Source organism: Phalacrocorax carbo, chromosome Z (assembly GCF_963921805.1).
Source record: "Phalacrocorax carbo chromosome Z, bPhaCar2.1, whole genome shotgun sequence".
In the NCBI taxonomy this organism is placed as follows: domain Eukaryota; kingdom Metazoa; phylum Chordata; class Aves; order Suliformes; family Phalacrocoracidae; genus Phalacrocorax; species Phalacrocorax carbo.
The window spans coordinates 38,748,658-38,767,090 of NC_087548.1; the positions used below are offsets into that span (position 1 = coordinate 38,748,658).

The 18,433-nt window shown below is 39.1% G+C and overlaps 1 protein-coding gene across 9 annotated transcripts in view; it reads left to right on the forward strand.

Moving 5' to 3' along the window:
* The window catches only part of TRPM6 (transient receptor potential cation channel subfamily M member 6), a 97,619-nt gene that overhangs the window by 70,703 nt on the left and 8,483 nt on the right, over nt 1-18,433 (forward strand). For 8 of the 9 annotated variants that reach the window (XM_064439392.1, XM_064439390.1, XM_064439391.1 and 5 more), the window contains 11 exons: nt 79-191; nt 1,096-1,222; nt 2,102-2,199; nt 4,508-4,566; nt 6,028-6,053; nt 7,827-7,877; nt 10,187-10,252; nt 13,158-13,444; nt 14,041-14,123; nt 14,650-14,855; nt 16,778-16,829. In XM_064439392.1, coding sequence (XP_064295462.1) covers nt 79-191; nt 1,096-1,222; nt 2,102-2,199; nt 4,508-4,566; nt 6,028-6,053; nt 7,827-7,877; nt 10,187-10,252; nt 13,158-13,444; nt 14,041-14,123; nt 14,650-14,855; nt 16,778-16,829 — 1,168 coding nt within the window. Of the gene's footprint in view, nt 1-78; nt 192-1,095; nt 1,223-2,101; nt 2,200-4,507; nt 4,567-6,027; nt 6,054-7,826; nt 7,878-10,186; nt 10,253-13,157; nt 13,445-14,040; nt 14,124-14,649; nt 14,856-16,777; nt 16,830-18,433 lie in introns of those variants that run through there. The other variant, XR_010370752.1, reaches the window with a different exon arrangement.

Genomic DNA, 18,433 nt, shown 5'->3' on the forward strand with positions numbered 1-18,433 from the left:
ACTCTCAGTCTTATCAGATCTTCTCTTAGTAAACAAAAGCTCTGTAGCTTAATTGTGTTTTTTGACTTTTTCCCCCAGAGTCTTTAGGACCTGGTGAGCTACACTACAATGAGGCAACAAAAGCAAAACAACAAAACAGAGACATAAAGTCTGGGAGAGGAAAGAAGAATCAAAAACCCCTCCAGGTGCCGGTATGTGCAGATGCAAGAGAATCACATATCCGATAGCTATCTTTTTCATTCATTAAGAGCAGTTCTGTGGAGTGGCTTTGTTGAAAATGCATACATTTAAAATGCTGCACACAAATTGGAGTGTCTTTATGTGTCTGTCTTTGGTTTAATTTCCCTTTTGTTTGAATGTGTGGGATTTCAATTTTGAACATGTTGAGATCTATGGACTTTGCTAGACAGTATACTGGCGGTGTTATTGATTTTACACATAAAGGAATCAGTCCTTGCACTTTAGCTGGCAGGAGGACTTGGGGAGGCTTCATATGATCTAGGGTAGACTGAAGGACTGGTGAGCCACTGAAAACAAGCAAGCCAGACCTCGTAATGTTGTCTCCTGCCTACAAGAGTCCTGAAGTGTTTTATCTGAATCCATCAAACAATGAGCACATTGCAGACAGCATATTGATTGTATCATATGTATGGGGCAACTTTTGTAACTCTATACATGTGCACATACATAAAATTCTGTTTCTAAAGTTCTAAAGAGATTCCCAGGATCTTTGTCAGCTGGAAAGATTTATCTCTGTTTAATGAGGTCAAAGCTGAAGACTGATTTGTTTACATAAGATGAACAGGTCTTTGACTTGAACTTTGAGACCTAACACCTCTGATGGTATTTTGAGGGACTTCGAACTTTGTTTTAAAAAGCTGTGATGCTAGATATTTCATCAGTAGTATTTACTAGACAAAAGCAATGTGTCTTCTGCAACTTATAACAAAAATGGGAAAATCTGTTCCTCAGTTGGGAGCGAGCTCAGTCATTGGCATTTCAGTGATGCTCTGAAAGGCCATGTCATAGGCTGTCAGACAAACTGCAGGTGCTAGTCATCCTATAAATAGTGTCGTTTTGTCTGTGTTTTGCCAGGTGATTAGAGTGGATGATTGTCCCCAGAACACCCAAGTGAGCTCAGAGCCTGCAGAGATCAGTGTCTGGGATGAGCAAGAGAAACACAGCAAGAACTGGCTCACTGTGTCTAATTTCAGTCAGCTAAGTATGTGGTATTTTGCAGACAGTGAAATTCAGAACAGCTTTTAAAGAAAAGCAAATTCAAAGTGTCATCCACCACTTTCATCTCATGGCATAATTTTTGCAGAATTAGAATTAGGTTGCAGGCACACATGACTTGGTTATTTGCTGTGTCATTGCAGAGACGCAAGGCGTATAGGTTGGATGGATGATCAGTTAAATCTTTCTGGGAGTGCTGCCTGTCTCACATGGGAGATAGTAGAGTACTGACCCTCAGGAATAAGTAGGAAGCAAGGAGGATGTTATCCTTGTCTCCTTTCCTGAGGTGTCTTCTAAAGTAGCATCGTGGCTAATTGCAAAAATAAACTCTCTCGTGAATTTCTCAGGGCATTTACACTCACAGGCAGTGCTGCTGTACTGTATCTGCTGGCAGATCCTCTCCATGCATTATTCATTACTCATTGCTCAGGAACTCATCCTCCAAAGAGAAAAAATGAATTCTGTATAGTCTCTGTTGGAATGAAAAAGGAATGATATTCTTACTCTTAGTAATTCTCCAGCTCTTCCATTCTCAGAAATCCTTTGCATAGTTCACCTTATCTTTCAGCTTTGCTGTGATGCGGCTTACTGGCTTCATCCTGCAAGCTGCTGGGAGACACACCAGGAAATGCTGTGACTCAGCACAGCATGGTCTGAGAAGGGCTGCGCTCCTCAATCAGCTGACAGAGAATGGAAACAATCTTTTAACCCTATGAAATTCTGTTATTGCTTTTATAGACCATTATGCATTGGCTGGGGCAATATGGTATACAGGAGTTTATAGCACTGCATAGGGGTTTAATTTGTAGCAGTAGAGCTGTTAATTTACACTCTGGAAATAGCTGACACCTGGTTTTTTGAATAGGTTTGGAACGTTTCAGTTACATACATGAGAAAATAAAAAATCAAGACATCAGCAGGCACACCATACCATTCTGTGATTACCTGAGGCATTCTCAAGAGGTAAGACCTAAGATTATAAATCCTAGTCCATAGTTCTGGCTGGGATGAGCCCACGGTAGCTCTGCTGACATCCCTGGACTTGCCACTGTAGGATCTTTGTCACGAAATACCGCTTGAGAAATAAGGAGCTTTGTTGTCTGCTGGCACAGTGCACGTGTGTGAGTAGCTGAATAATTTAACAGCTGTTAACACTCTATTAAGATTATTGAAGTAGGATATTAAATTATTGAATCATGGAGTGATTCTGAGTATGAAGTTGGTCAGAAATGATGCATGTTGATGTTTCATTAGGAAATGAGTGAGCACACAGCTTAGTATTGAACCTGTGAGCAGAATTGTTTAGCAGAGGGAAGTAAATTTTGGAAAGTTAGCTGTATAGCTCTTAATCTATCACACAGAGATAGTTATTTCTTGCAAAGTGGGAGTTAAATATTGATAATAAATGCAAAGCTTAGATTATAACCACTGGCTTTTAAACACCATATCTTATTATTTATCAGAATAATTTGCAGCTCCATAATCTAAAGGTCCTCTGCCTATGTAAATCAACTTTGATAGGCTAGACCAATTTATATTTCCTGGATTATAGAAACTTCTCTCTCTTTTAAAATGGTGTAGGTAATGAAAGAAAATTTATCTTTCAGTATGTTGTGTAGGAGTATCTCAGAGCTATGAAAGGAAATTAACAAATAATAAATTAAGAAAAGGAACTGTGAAATAATCCTTTCCTCTTCCTTTTTTTAAAAGCACCCTTCCTTGCCTGTTTTACTTACAGCACTCTTGATTATTAAAATTGTGATCTTTAAAAGCCTAGCTTATTTTTCACTGTAAATGCTGAGTTACCTTTTTTTTTTTAAAGTAATAAAAAGAAACCAGATAGTTTCAGAGCCATTCTTCTGAGTGCAATAGAATTTGAATCCCAAATACCAGGGAAGAGAGCTTGAATCTAAATTTTAAAAATGGCAGGTTTTTGTATGAAAGAGGAACAAGCGAGACAGAGAGAGAAATAGGAATAAATTTACTGATTTTGTATTCTGTAAAACCTAAGTGTGGAGTTTGAATCAATAAATCTTTGAGATGTGAAACACAAGGTCAGACAAACAAAATAAGGTTACAGTTAGGGAAACTGTGTGAAGGGGCCAAGTAATCTGGTGCTTCAAAACTCATATTAAGATGTTTTGGGTAAAACTCAAGGGTGGGATTTTTAAAGTTCGCAGAAAAATTCCACTGATTACAGCAGAATTGGAGTTGGCCAAAACTAGTCAATTCCAGAACACCCACTTCAAATTATTTACTCTTTCAAGACACAGCCTCCAATACCCACTGAGTCACTATGCCTCTCCTTGAGTCCTGTCTGGGTTATGAGAGTTTATACATATATGTATCAGTGAGATGTAACAATGTTGCTGTGTCCAACAGTTCCGCTTGGAGTACAGTATATTTTAAAGAAATTTATTTTTCCTGAAGTGGTGCTTCTCAGGTTTACCCATTGAAGACCAGTGGTTCGGAAATCCCTACTGATGAGTACCAGGGGCAAAGCACGGGTGTGTGTAGGAAGGTTTTGGTTTTGTTAAAGATGTTTTTACCTGCAGAGGAAGCTACAAGGTGAAAATATGAGTGAAACAGCAACATTGTGAGTTAAATTTCAGATAATATTTGTAGCTGAATTTTAGTTAACTTATCTTTAAACTTCATTGTCTTTGAACTTCTTTGGGGGGCTGTTTTTCTTTTGAGGATTGAAATCTTCCTGATTACTATTCAGAAGAATAATCCCATTTATGACTAGCACATTAGGATGACCCAGCTGGCCCAATTTTCCCTAATATGGCTGGAAGTTTAAAAGACTATTTGAGTACCTCTTTAATGATAAGACCTGGAAAATATGTGATCTAAATATCACTCCTGCTCAGTCTGTTTTCTTCTTCTGTTAGAGAAGCTTAGGGTGCATTTTATTTTCAACTGCTGTGAAGCCTCTCCCTAAAATGGAATTTTCCAATATAAAAGAACTTCTCTAATACTGTCCATATTAGAAGACCTTTAACATACTTTTGTTAAGATATAGGTGGGTATATGAGTATTTTATTCAAATGTATGGAGACAGCATGGAAAACTCTAACGAGAGCAAATTAGTTCCATTTTAGTGTAGGTATGGGAATACTGTGATTCAGCTGCCTATCAGTGTCATTATTCATGCTAACAATAAGCATAACAGTAAGTGTTTTCAAGATTATACCTTTTTGAGTTGTGCAGTGTGTATATGACAGTGATGTGCTGATTTTACCAGTAAAAGTACCTCTCTTCTTTACAGGATTTAAGTAATAACATATTTGGAACCACCAGGAAAAGTAATCTGAACAGGAATTCCTCGTATGTATTATTAGTATATTATGATACCCATCACATGCTTTTAGAAAGAGACTTCTATACATTCTGCAGATTTCCACTTCAGTTCTGCAACATACTTAGGATGAGAGATTTATGTGAAACAAAGAGTTAAGGCAATTCAGTGTTTCTTTAAATGAAACCTTATTAATAGAGATAAAGGAGATCCATTTAAACGGAGAGTATAATTTTAGGTGGAATAGACACCCCTTTTAATGCCAACAATAATCCAATTTTCTAATTCAGTCACTAAGATCACCACAGCATCTTTAACTAGCCATTATTCCAATCCAGGTACCATGAAAAGTTGCATTTGCTTTTGCTGTGCAAATTGCATGTTTTCTTTTTTAATAATTAAAATGCTAGCAGCACCTGAAAGCTTCTCTCATTCTCTGATTAATCTCTTTGGTACTGAGTCTGCACATTTACAAAATATTTAGCTTGGTTTTCTTAATAGGTTTTCAGTAGTTATTAAGCTTTGGTTTTATTTAGTGAAAGTATACTGATTTCCAAAGTGTTTGCAATTTTATTGTGGGTTGTTTTTTTTTTTTCCCCAGCTTGATTGATCATTAGATCATTATCTTAATATTTGGGGTACTTTTTCGACATGCAGTGTTGTCTCTATATTCCTTTTCCTGGTCTTTCTTATTTTCATCGTTTTATTTTCTCTCTCTCTTACCTAGTAACATTATGGATGTAATAAATAAAAGACACTAGAAAGCTGTCACATCGCATATAATTTCAACATGAGAAGAGGAAAAAAGATACTGTGGTTTTTTTACCCATCCTGTGGTGGGTTGTTTTTTTTTTTCCCCAGTCATTTATAGGCAGTAGGCAAACTGCATACTTACCAGCAGGACTTATAGGCCTTTGAGTGGCCTGATTCTGTCACTTAGCCTGTTGTCTTCAGTCTGGTCTATGAGGTGAATCATAACCGCTGTCTTTTGTAACAAAGACTGCTTTAACATGAACGCTGATGCTGTAGTCTCTCTGCACCCTTGCTAATCCAAAGGACCATCAGTTTAAAAAGTCTGGTTTTGTGCAAGCAATTTTAATGGCATTTATATAACTCTGAATACATCTCAGCATTGATTGAAAAATGAACAATTGTGTATGTGATTGAAGTGGTCCATAACGGTTATAGCTGTTAGTTATAACAGCTAACAACTATTATTGTAGTGTAAATTATATGAACAGCGGTGCAGAATCGTAAAAGCAGATCACCATAAAGCAGAGAAAGAAACGTGCAGAAAAATGTGGCTATTCCTCAGTAACTGAAGATTATTTGCTGTTTGTTGCAATGAATAAAATTGCACTGAGGGTTATTTCGTTTTATGATTCCTGATCAAACCTTTTTGAATCTTGCCTTCACATAGGTGACATCTCCTTATATGAACCACTGTTAGACATTTTGGAGTAAAATATCAAATGTTTGCTTTTAAACAGGTTGAGAACTTCAGAGGAAACTGACAGTAAGTTTTTGGTTGCTTGTCACTCATTTTAATTCCTCTCTGCAAACCTCAATTCTGAACTATAAAATCCAAAACAAAGTTAATTTACTATAGTTGGAGGGTTATAGGAAAATGTTCAACCATTATTTCATATGTTAGTTACTATCTGTACTTTAAAGTGAAGGATTTTTTTTATGGAGACATGTTTTTCTCACGATAACTGCAAAATCTTAAAAGAAAAAATCTAGTTTTACTCTGGTCTGCCCAGTGGTGTTGTCCTTTTTAGCAGGAAAAAGCTCTTTAAGATGATGGTGCTGCTTTCATCCCTGGCAGTCTAAGAGACCTCCTGAGTTAAAGCAGGGTGTATATCTCAAGATAGATTGTGTTATAAAATTTTTAATGTATGCTTGATTTTTCCAGTTGCAGTTGGGTGTAATTCCTCTGTTTTTGTGGTTTCCCTGAAATGATGAAATCAGTGAAGGACTGAATTTTATGAAATGGCCAGTGAAGAAATTTAAGGTTATAGTGAGGAATTACTTTGTTCCACAAGAGTGCTAGTTAACTTGACTTGTAGTTGTTGCCTTTTAGGCTATCTTCCAGTTTCCCTGACATGCCACTTAGCTGTAACTGGCTGAGCAGCTGGGCATCATATCTTTTTGAGGCTAGCTGTGACGCAGAAACAAGCTGCTCTTAGACTTACGTCCCCTTCAAGTGCTGCACCTTCTGGGTCCAGCTGTGCACAAAACACTGTGGTGCTGAAGCACACTGCTACAAGCGTAGTGAGTTGTGGGGCTACTTTCTAGAGCGCACAATTGCTTTGATTAAAATCCTGTTTTCCCATCCTCAAAAGGAATGACATAGCCCCCGTTTCCCTTTTCATGTTTGTTGTTTTACAACATACATAATGCAACAAAACTAGTTGGGTCCAGCAATAAAGAGCAAAAGGGACCTTGAATCACCAAGGGCACTCAGTGGAAATGTTGACCCTTCCCCCAGCTTCTTTTTATGTCTTTTATTTAAGATCTTTTTCACTAGAAAAATGAATGCAAGCAAATAAAATACACCAAGAACAAAAATGTAATGTTCAAATATTTTGGTGAAGATTTAGTCTTGATTATCTAATTTTTCAGAATTAATAGTAGTACAGTATACATATTTTCTGAAAACTGGTATTTTGAAGGACTGTATTCCAACAGAACAAAGTGATTTTATCTCATTAATAGCAACATGCTCATTAATCCTGGTTTTATTGAAAAGACTTTTTATAAAACAAAGATTTTAGGACCAAATTTGATCTGGCTGTTAAATATGTAACTGCAGAAACTGTTTGTCTGTTTATTTTAGCATTTTAGATATTGTGGATTAATGGGAAAGTGTTATAACTTTGGTGTAATAGTATAGTTAATGGAATGCTTACTGACTGAGGATAGAGTTGGAAAGATCATGCCTTTGGGAGGCTGTGAAGCATGATGGACAGCAAAGTGCTTTTAATATCCCAGGGGTGTAATTGGCTTAGAGAATCTACATGTCCTTGAGGTTAGTATCACAATTTTCCCACCATTTCCCTGAATAAATAAGTCATCTGGATATATTACATTGACGACTGAAATCTGCCGATATTCTGTACATTATAACATAGTTAAAGCCTATTAGTAATTCTCCTCTTTAGAATGCTGAGACAGTAATTCCGATTAATCTGTTTCATGGCAAACTCTGGGATGGAAGGAATTAAAAAATCATGCATTTATCTCTCCTATAATAATTAAGGTAATGATCCTTTAAACATTATTTCAGATATCTTTTCCTGCTTGAAAACATCTCAAGACCTGCATCATCACTACTCAGGTAAGCAGGAGGCACCAGAATGATGGCTGAGTAATTTAACAAATTAAAAAGAACACCAGTTCTTCCCTTGTCATCCTCTGTGATTTTCACTTTGAAGAGTTGCACACTTGCCCACTGCTAAGAAGGTTCTGTATTGATTCACGCCTAACACTCCAGAGAGGAAATTATTAATTATTTTCTTGCTGCTAATTGCTCCATTCTGGGTGTTTCTGGCAAATCCAGGGCAGAATTATAGATAATCACTTTCAAAATATCAGTGGAAACAGTGAATAGAGCTCTTTTTCCTGGGGGTGGGGGGGTGGGGGTGGCAGAAGAGGCTCTCATTTGTTAATAGCTGTCACTTCCCTCCCACCTTCTCCTTTGTACTTTCTGGAATTGGTTTCTTCAGTTAATTGGTCTTGTACTACTTAATCTGTGTTTATATACCTATGAACTCCTGGAAATCTGGCAGGGAATAAATCATTTGGATGCTAATTGCCTGCAGTCCTGTCTTTTCTTGAATTGATAATGCACAGATTTTCCCACCAGGCTTGGATTTCAATTTTTCCTGGAAGAGAACTGTGGAGAGCTTGCCAGTAGATGTCTCTGTTGCCTACAGGACTTGGCCTCCTTTAAATGGAAGCCTAGGGTAAACTAGAAGCATTAGTGGCCTCCTGAAGTTCAAAAAACTATGTGATTTTCACTGGGAATCACACCTCCTCGTGTTATTGTAATTTGTGTACAGTATTGTAGCCAGTGTACAGGAGTAATTTCTTTGACATTGTGGCATTGTTGCAGTGATTAATTTGGCTCTTGTCAGGCATGCTATTTGGGATTAGGTAGGGCTTTTTAGCGCAGATGAGAGTGGCTTCCATTATGAGTTGACAAACATCTCAAGAGGTTTCCAGTGTAGGTTTTCTTTCCTCTGGAAGGTCAGGATACAATTTACACAACTAAGCCCAGTAGTTTGATACTAAAACCCTGCAGCATACTGCTTATGCAATATTTTGGCTATGCTGTTGTGTAGGCAAATACAGTTCTGCCTTTCTGCACACCCAAAAGAACTTGAGTTTTGACCCAAGTTTGGCAGCTGCTGCAAGTCCGCTTCACATTGCTTCTGGAGGATCTAGAGTGAGTGCTGGCAGGGTCTGACAGATGGCACACGTCTGGCAACTCCCCACTTCACATCCTTGTCCCTGCTATTCACTAATTTCATGACTACAGCATGTTCCTAGTGGGGCATCAAGGGAGGACTTTGATTTTCAGCCCATGCTCCAGAACCATTCAGGCATGTTAACCAATGCCTATTGAATTTGGAATGTATAAACAAGCCTTGAAGTGGAGTCTAAAATGCAGATCTTCTCAAATGAGGATCTTAATTAATGGATTGGCATGTCATGGGTCCCCTTTGCTCTCTCTCTTGGCTAAATAATCTCTAATTAATTTCTACTCAGAGAAGTAATCTTAAAAAGAAGGACAGATGGTGTCCAAGCTCTGGAAGAATCTGCCATCAGGGATTTTTGGCTGCTTTGCAGAGAAACAGAGCTCTGCTGTGGTTCACTCTCTGCTTTGGGTGCTAGTTTTGTCTTCAGCCTTTAAATAGGGAAATTAGGTAGTCAGCACTGTAGCATCTGAGTTGCCTCCTTGTTCTAGTCTTACCCTGTTTGTGGCTCACCTCTCACTTCTCTCCCCCTTCCTGATACCTGAGTCATTGTGAGGACAAATCCATAAATATTCAGTTGGTGCTCTGAATTTTTGATGGTGTTTGCCTGAGAAATAAGCTGCCAATTAGGGAGATATAATAATGTTACTGATGTTGTTTGGCGAGGAGCCGGATGAGGGAACAGTGCTCTGTGCAGGGCAAGCTTGGATTTTCCTGTGATGCCTTGCTAAATCCCCAGGTGCTTCTGAGCCTGACAGAGACAGGCAGTAAGGACAGCTGGGGCCAATGCATCTCTCTGGCACAGTGTGAATGTTGCTGCAGTGGAGCCAGCAGGAGGAGGAAGTAGTGGCAGCCCTTGGTGGAAGGAGGAGGGTGAAGAGTTAGCAGAAGTCCTTCCAGCCAGGATGCAAAGGGCTTATCCCAGAAAGTCTGTTTCCTTGGAAGAAGGGAATCAATGGACAGGGGAAAGAGTGGCAGCTGATGCTTGTGAGATACCATGGGTGTGCAAAGGGGAGTTGCTAGCTGGGTAGAATGGTGATCAGATCTCACAGAGGATCACACTGCAGCCTTCTTGGCTTAGTACACTACAGTAAGGCACGTTCAGATGTTTTTGGAACTCAGACAGCTTGTTTGTTCAGTATAGTAATGGAATGTGTGTTGTTTGCAGCTGTTGAAAGAAACAACTTAATGAGGCTTGCTCAGACCATACCATTCACACCAGTCCAGCTCTTTGGTGAGTACCAAGTTCCTGATTATGTTTTTCGCTTTATAAATAGTCAGTGCATTATCTTTTTAAAGATGGTGTTTGAGAAATTTCACTGGATTAGTTTCAGCAATGCTTCTTTTAGAAAAGACATGAACCAGGATAAAATTGTAGTCATGCAGTAATTTAGGGACCTTTGGAGGTCATCTGGTCCAACTCCCTGCTGCCAGTTTAGATCAGGTTGCTGGGGCCCTGTCCAATTGTATTTTGAATATGTCTATAAATGGAGATTCCTCAGTTTTGCTGGACAACCTCTTCCAGTGTTTGACGTAGTGGTTGTCGTGGTTCAGCCTCAGCTGGCAACTGAACACCACGCAGCCGCTCGCTCACACCCCCCCCCCCAACCCCTGTGGGATGGGGAAGAGAATTGGACGAGCAAAAGCACTTGTGGGTTGAGATAAGCACAGTTTAATGATTGCAATAAAATAATAATAATAATGATTATGATAATAATGACAATAATGTTAATATAATAAAAGGGAAAAGGAAGGAAAGGGAAAACAGGAAAAAAAAACCGCAGAAACACGAACGATACAACCGCTCACCACCCGCCGACCGACGCTGCCCGTCCCCGAGCCACGATTGCTCCCTCCCTTCCCCGGCCAGCCCCTCCCAGGTAGCATACTGGGCATGACGTTACATGATATGGAATATCCCTTTGGTCAGTTTGAATCTGCTCTCTTAGCTGTGCCCCCTCCCCTCCCAGCTTCTTGTGCACCCAGCAGAGCATGGGAGGCTAGACATGTCCTTGACTAGTATAAGCGCTACCCAGCAACAGCCTAAACATCTGTGTGTTATCTCCACAGGTTTTTTTTTCCATGCTAATTTCAAAGCACAGCACTATACCAGCTAGAGTGAAGAAAATTAACTCTATCCCAGCTGAAACCATGACAGTGGCGAATCTAGTATTTTCCCCTGTATTTGTTGGAGTTTCCCTTGCTATAGCTTGTATCTATTGGCAATCATGTGATTACTGTCAGCCTCAGAGATGAGTCTAACTATCTTCTCTATACCTATCATTAGGAGAGCTGAAGACAGCAGAAAGATTCCCCTTAACCTTAATACCTGTGTTCTCTCTCTGTTTCTCTTTCTCACACACATGCATGTAGATATAGGATAACACATCAAGAAGGAAAACAGCTATTGGGTGAAAGGGCACTACTACTGTACCTAGTGCAGAAGATTTGTACTGTACCAAAGAAGAAGGAACTGTGCTGTAACTGAAAAGTGGTAGAGAATAATACATAAATTATTTGGAAGAGTTCTGAAATTAGTGTGTGGTATTGGCTAACAGCAGCATAAGCTCTGCCTCTAGACACTTGAGATCTAGGTGCCTTCTTTTCAACGGGTAGAAAATTTTGTCTCACAGCAACTAATTGCTGATACTTGCAGCATCATAGGATTTCTTGGGACCGGATTGCTGCAGATAATTAATATAGCTATAAGCATATTGAACATTCTAATCTTTGAAGCCCCCAGGAGATACCTTTTCAGGTATTAAATTGTCAAAAGATAATTAAATGAAGAATTAATGTAAGATTAAAAAATACGTCTAGTTATAGTATTTTTATTCATGTACCTGTGTTTTATGTAAAACACTGGCTTTATTTTAAATTAAAATGTGCGTAAATTGTGGTTGTTTGGCAGCATCTATATTTGTGCTAGCTGGTGAAGGTAGGCTCAGGAGCGGGGAAGAAATCTGCTAATGTGAATGCAGTTTGTCTGTCCTTATGCCATTCTTTGCCATTTTGCAGATGTAGTTACATCATCACACTTGCCATTGAAAACCTGTTTCTACAAATTAACATTGCAAATAATGTGAGTTGCAGGAAGGAAAGCCAGGTTTAAAAAAACAGGTCCACTTTTCTGTTAGTTTACAAATGATGGCAACAGAAGGGTATCTCATTTACGCTGCAAGAGAGGAATGCTATTACAACTATATAGGGAAACAAAGTGCGACCAAGCTAAAGCTCACCAAGTTTGTTCTGCTTTCAGAAGAATGTTATTAACAAGAGCAGAACATCTGAAATTTTGTGCAGTACAAATAATATTGGAATTTCTAGGAAAAAGGAAAATCTTAGTTTAAAACACCAAAACTGTAAACTTCCTTTTAATTTGCTTTAGCTTGTTCTCCTAGGATTCCTTTCTCCAAGGAAAGTTGTGTCCTTTTCAATCTAATTTACCTGGTTCATTATGCCCAAATCACCACTTTTGAAACAACTCAGCTGTCTTTTTGTGTCAAAAGGTGGCACTCTCCAGTCCTTTAATTTTGTAGTTGATAACTGTTACAAACTCTGTGTGTTTGCCTTGTTCATTTGATTTTTTTTTTTATTAAGCACAATTACAAGGAAAATACTGTGAGTGTTCCATGGACCTTGATTAACTAAAACTTCCCCTTCCATGTAAGTGCATAAACAGAGGGAGCCACACTCAGGATCTTTGAAGTTCATACACTGGAAGTAAATGATACCGCTTTAAAAATATGTACTTTTGAAACTCAACCATCTTTAAGTACTTAAAAAGCTGTGGCAAATGAGATTGATTTATATAGACCAGAATATCAATGAGCTTTGTTTGTGTGGAATTGTGCAGGACATCTTAATTTCATCTCTGTTTAGGGGCTTAATACAAGCTCTTTGGACTGCTTACATTATCACAGTAGATCTTAAGCAGAATATATGTAGAAAGTAGTGTAAATTGAGGCTGGGGATGTTTTCACACAGACGAACAGTAATGATAAAAAAACTGTCTTTTAAAGTGTGTGTTACAATGGTGTGTAAAGTGGTATGTTATGTTAAGATAGCAAATCAAAATGCAGTTCTCTCCTCTTTCTGCAATGTGTGACTTCTGCTAACAAAACTTCCTTTTATTTAAGCTGGAGAGGAAGTGACAGTCTATCGACTAGAGGAAAGTTCACCTATGAACCTTGATAAAAGCATGTCTTCCTGGTCCCAGCGTGGTACAGCTGCAATGATCCAAGTCTTGTCACGGGAGGAGATGGATGGGGGTCTGCGGAGGGCCATGAAGGTCATTTGTACTTGGTCTGAGAATGATGTACTGAAGTTGGGACAAGTATTTATTGTGAAGTCTTTTCTGCCAGAGGTGGTTCAGACTTGGCAAAAGATCTTTCATGATGGCACAGTGTTACATCTCTGCCTGAGGGTGAGTTCAGACCTGAACGCACACTGACTTGTCTAGCCTGATGTGCCTTAAATGTTATACTGCTTACGTGTAAATGTCTTCAGTGTGGTTGACATGTGGTTTGATGTTATCTTTTGGAAAGGAAAAAGGGTTGGAGGAAGATATATCTCCCATTTGTGAATGGTATATGATCAGGTGTTTGTTATGACAAATTCATGGCAGCTTTCTTCATGAAAATGAAAGTAATGTTTATAACATATTGTGCTCTACATCTACCTGAAAGGAGGTTGTAGTGAGGTGGGTGTTGGTCTTTTCTCCCAAGTAACTAGCGACAGGATGAGAGGAAATGGCCTCAAATTGTGTCAGGGGAGGTTCGGATTGTGTATTAGGAGAAATTTCTTTCCTGAAAGAGTGGTCAGGCATTGGAAGAGGCTTCTCAGGGTGGTGGTGGAGTCACCATCCCTGGAGGTGTTCAGAAAAAACACGTAGATGTGGCACTTGAGGGTATGGTTTAAGAGATATGGTGGTGTTGGGTTGGGGGTTGGACTTGATGATCCCAGAGGTCTTTTCCAACCTTAATGATTCTAATGAAGAATGATAAACATTATTTTCCTCAGGAGATCCAGCAGCAAAGGGCTGCCCAGAAGTTAATCTATACCTTCAATCAAGTGAAGCCTCATAATATTCCCTATACTCCAAGGTATTATCACTGTCTTTAAGTATTAAGTGTCAAATGTTTCTCTTTTCAGCTGTGGCAGGTCTAGTGCAGCCTTCTTTTCCATAGTGGGTTGAAATAGCTGCTGCTTAGATGGTCTGACGATAGTTAAGGGGCAAGATAAGCAGCTTTGAACTTTATCTTTATAGCTACATGTGATGGCAAAATAAGCTTCTTCATAATGCTGTTCCTTAGACTTCAGTAAGAATTGCCTTTATACAATTAACATAAGACAACTTACTATAGCTGATTTACAGTGGGTTGGAATACATCAGATTATGTTGTTTGTCCATAAACTGTACTTTCTGATCAAGTGCTTTGTTTTGAGAATTACGAAACCATGAAAGCCTTTGTGCCGTCTACCATTTGGTACCTCCTGCTGTTCAAAATGAGGCAGATAGGGAAGACATATCTTCCTTTTTGGTATACTTGCTTTGCATCATGCCACGTGCTGACTGTGAGGATGTTCATTACCCTGCCAGCTCTTGATAGAGAGCGTTTATACTTACAGGTTCCTGGAAGTTTTCCTCATCTACTGCCATTCAGCGAACCAGTGGCTGACCATTGAGAAGTACATGACTGGCGAGTTTCGGAAATACAACAACAACAATGGAGATGAGATTACTCCCAGCAGCTTGCTGGAAGAGCTAATGCTGGCCTTCTCTCACTGGACCTACGTATACACCCGTGGGGAGCTCCTTGTCCTGGATTTGCAAGGTGACTGCTAGCATGGGATCACTATTTGAAACCAAATGAAAATCAGTTCTCTCAAAAGAGAATTTAATGCTGAGGAACAGGCCAAATTCTGTTCTCATTTACATACTGGCAAAGTTCAAGAAATGCCTGGATATCTGTTGTGCAGCACTGATAAATGAGTATCCACAGACACACTCTGGATTAATGTAGGTGTAATGGGAAAATAATTTGGCTTCAAATACATCTAGGCTGAATGGGCAAAAGAGCAGGTAGATAAAGTGTGCATTTCAGCCAGCTCAAAAAACCCACTTCACAGTTAAGGTATTTTTATTAAGATATAGAATACAAAGATTGAAGTGTACCTATGCATCTATACACACTTAATGTACATGTATATCTGTCAGAAGAGTGTGAAGTGCTATCTGTAATTTTATTTTTTCATATTAATAAATCTATAAGCAGTTTGCATAAGACTGAATGCTATTCACAAAGTCTGGTGACTCCTTCAAAGAGCATGTGACCACTTGACTATACATGTGTAAGTGGGAATATGGCATATTTTAAAGAGATAAAACAGTTGACAATGTTCAGATGATGAACAGCACCCATCAAACAGTATAAACACTATTGTTTGTCATTTCTGTCAAGGGAAATGTGTATGGGTAGACAGAGACGTAACACATTTACATTTTACAGCATCCAGGAGCTGTGAATTACAAAAAGACATGCTTATTATGCAAAATAGACCTATAATTCCATTCCCTGCTTTCATTTGGTTTAGCTGCACATGAAAGAAAATACAGAAAGAGTAAGTGTGTCTTCATCATAGACTTCTAGAATTTGCCTGAAGTTTGCTTGGGTTTATTATACAACTTTCGACAGTTCCAGACCAACTGTTTTGGCTCAGACATGGAGAATTTAAACATCTATGTAAACCTCATCAAGGCTGGAGCTTCAGTTTCCATCTTGAACAAATGGAAATCTGCTCTAATTTTGGCTTTGTGTTTATCTTGTAGTTCTCTAATCTGGAGTTTAGGAAAAGTGCAAGGGCTGGTCTCCTTGGGGTTTTAATAGGATTAATCTCTATTACCATTTACTGGCACCATCTCTGCACATATATATACACACCACATTTTGTCTAATTTACATCAACTGAAATGACCTCCATTGAAGATTATTGCAATTTGGGGGTATTTCAATCACAATATGCTATTCATATCTTTATTGGTGTTTGTTGCAGTATATAAACTTACCATCAGTGGCCTATTGAAATAAAAATAATTGTATATCATATGATCATAGATTTTTTTCATTAGTGTAAAAGCCCAATGATTTCCTCAGCTTTAAGAAAAGAGCTTTTTGGTAAAATGGTAGTCTGTCATCTGTTTGGGGAAAACTGTGACATATAGATTGATTCACGTATCCTATAGATGCATTCAGGTTTTGTAATGAAATTATTTATTTAATATGTGTCCATGGTCGCCCAGAAGAAAAAAGGGATAACAGACCCAAGCATTTGCAAATCATGAAGTTGTGGCTTGTGTTTGTTACCTTGAAAAGAACAGGTATCTGAGTGTAGATATATTGGTATCTATCCACACCTGATTGATATGTGGAGTAAAGGTATTAATTAAATAGCAATCTTACAGTAGGTCACATTTTGCTTAGTTGAATTTTAGCATAATATTTAGTGCATTTGATAAGCCTTCCATCTACACGTAAATAAACTTCAAAGTAGCTGAAGTCAAGACTGTAATAAGAACTCTATGTTTGCCAATACTTAACAAATTTTTATACTCACAACGTTTTCTTTTTAACTCATGACCACTTTGACTGTGATGCATTATGATCTACACAGAAAATGGATAGTTACATTTTTAAGCGCCAGATTATGAAATTGTGACTACCTTCCTTTGTGACACACTTTGTTGATTTTGTTGCAGGTGTTGGGGAAAACCTTACAGATCCATCTGTGATTAAACCTGAAGACAAAAAGTAGGATTTTTTCTGACAAAATTATCATTCAGTTCAGATGTTCTGCCAAGAGTCTGCATATTTAGGGTGTTTTTTTTATGTTTTGTGTGAGAGATTTAATTATTTTTTACATGGTGGGTTTTTTGGAGTTAAATGAAGGTATGACGGCAATGGAGAGACTATGTCCTCCGCTGTGCTTTGATGAACTGTGGACTTGGGGGGCTGTAAGTGTCCCAGCTCCCAACATGTGGTGAGTGGTGTATGAAAGGTTGAGAGGGTCTGTGTTGCTCTGCTGCCACACAGGACTTTTCCAGGGCTGTCTGGCGAGAGCAGGAATGGGAGATAGAAGACCCTATAAGCCTCTTCTCAAATTTGCACTGAAGGAGGTCTTCAGTAACTTAAATGTGGCAGTCCAGTTTCCCCTACCTGACGGGGCACTGTTTCATGGAGTATATGGGGCCACAGTGGCTTAAGAGGATGAGGGGAGGGCCGCTGGATCTCTATTTCCAATAGGTCCTAGTAGTGCATTTCAGCATACTGCACATTACAGTCTCAGAGCTGTGATACAGAACTGGTAAATCATGTGTGGAAAGTTACAAAAACTAGAGAGACTACGCAGAAGTAGTAGTCTGCCTTCATGTGTCAAATTTCAGAATCAGAACCATGGCCATTCTCCCATCCTGCAGCCTTTCTCCTCACTGGTATTTGCTGTAGTGAGAGGAGAAACAGTGGTGTTGATGGTTGCTGTCGTGCAGGGTCCTCTTCTCTGGGGAGCCTTCTTAAACCCACACATCTCTCCAGCTATGCCTTGACATCTCTGCCCCTCCACTGACTTGTGCTCAGCTTGGGTCTCTCTTACTCAGCTCATGTCATTGAAGGTGTGTCTCATGTTTAGAAGGAAGGAAGATATAAATATGAATAGTCTAATTTAATACAAAGGTCACAGAATCCCAGGTTGGAAGGGACCTCAGGGATCATCTAGTCCAACTTTTCTAGGAAGAGCACAGTCTAGACAAGATGGCCCAGCACCCTGTCCAGACGACTCTTGAAGGTGACCAACATGGCCAAGTCAACCACTTCCCTGGGGAGATTATTCCAGTGGTTGACTGTCCTCAGTGTGAAAAATTTCCCTCTGGTGTCCAATCAGAATCTCCCCAAGAGCAACTTGTGTCCATTCCCCCTTGTCTTCTTCATGTGACTCCTTGTAAAAAGGGAGTCTCCGTCTTCTTTGTAGCTATCTCTTAAGTAATGGGACACGGTGATGAGATCCCCTCTGAGCCTCCTGTTCTCAAGGCTGAACAAACCCTGTTCTCCCAGCCTATCCTCGTATGGCAGGCTTCCCAGTCCTTTGGTCATCTTGGTGGCCCTTCTCTGGATGCCTTCCAGCCTGTCCACATCCTTTTTGTATAGCAGGGACCAGAACTGTACACAGTACTCTGGGTGTGGTTGATTAACTCTAGAAATATCAGATGACTTGCCTAGAACCCAGAACAAGTTAACTTTGGAAGCAGGTTCTTCATTCTGGGACCATTTAAAATATTTCCTTAATAAGATTAGTAACAAATGACTGTATTAATGTTGTATGAATGTCTAGTTATGAATATAGGTGTATTGGCCATATAATA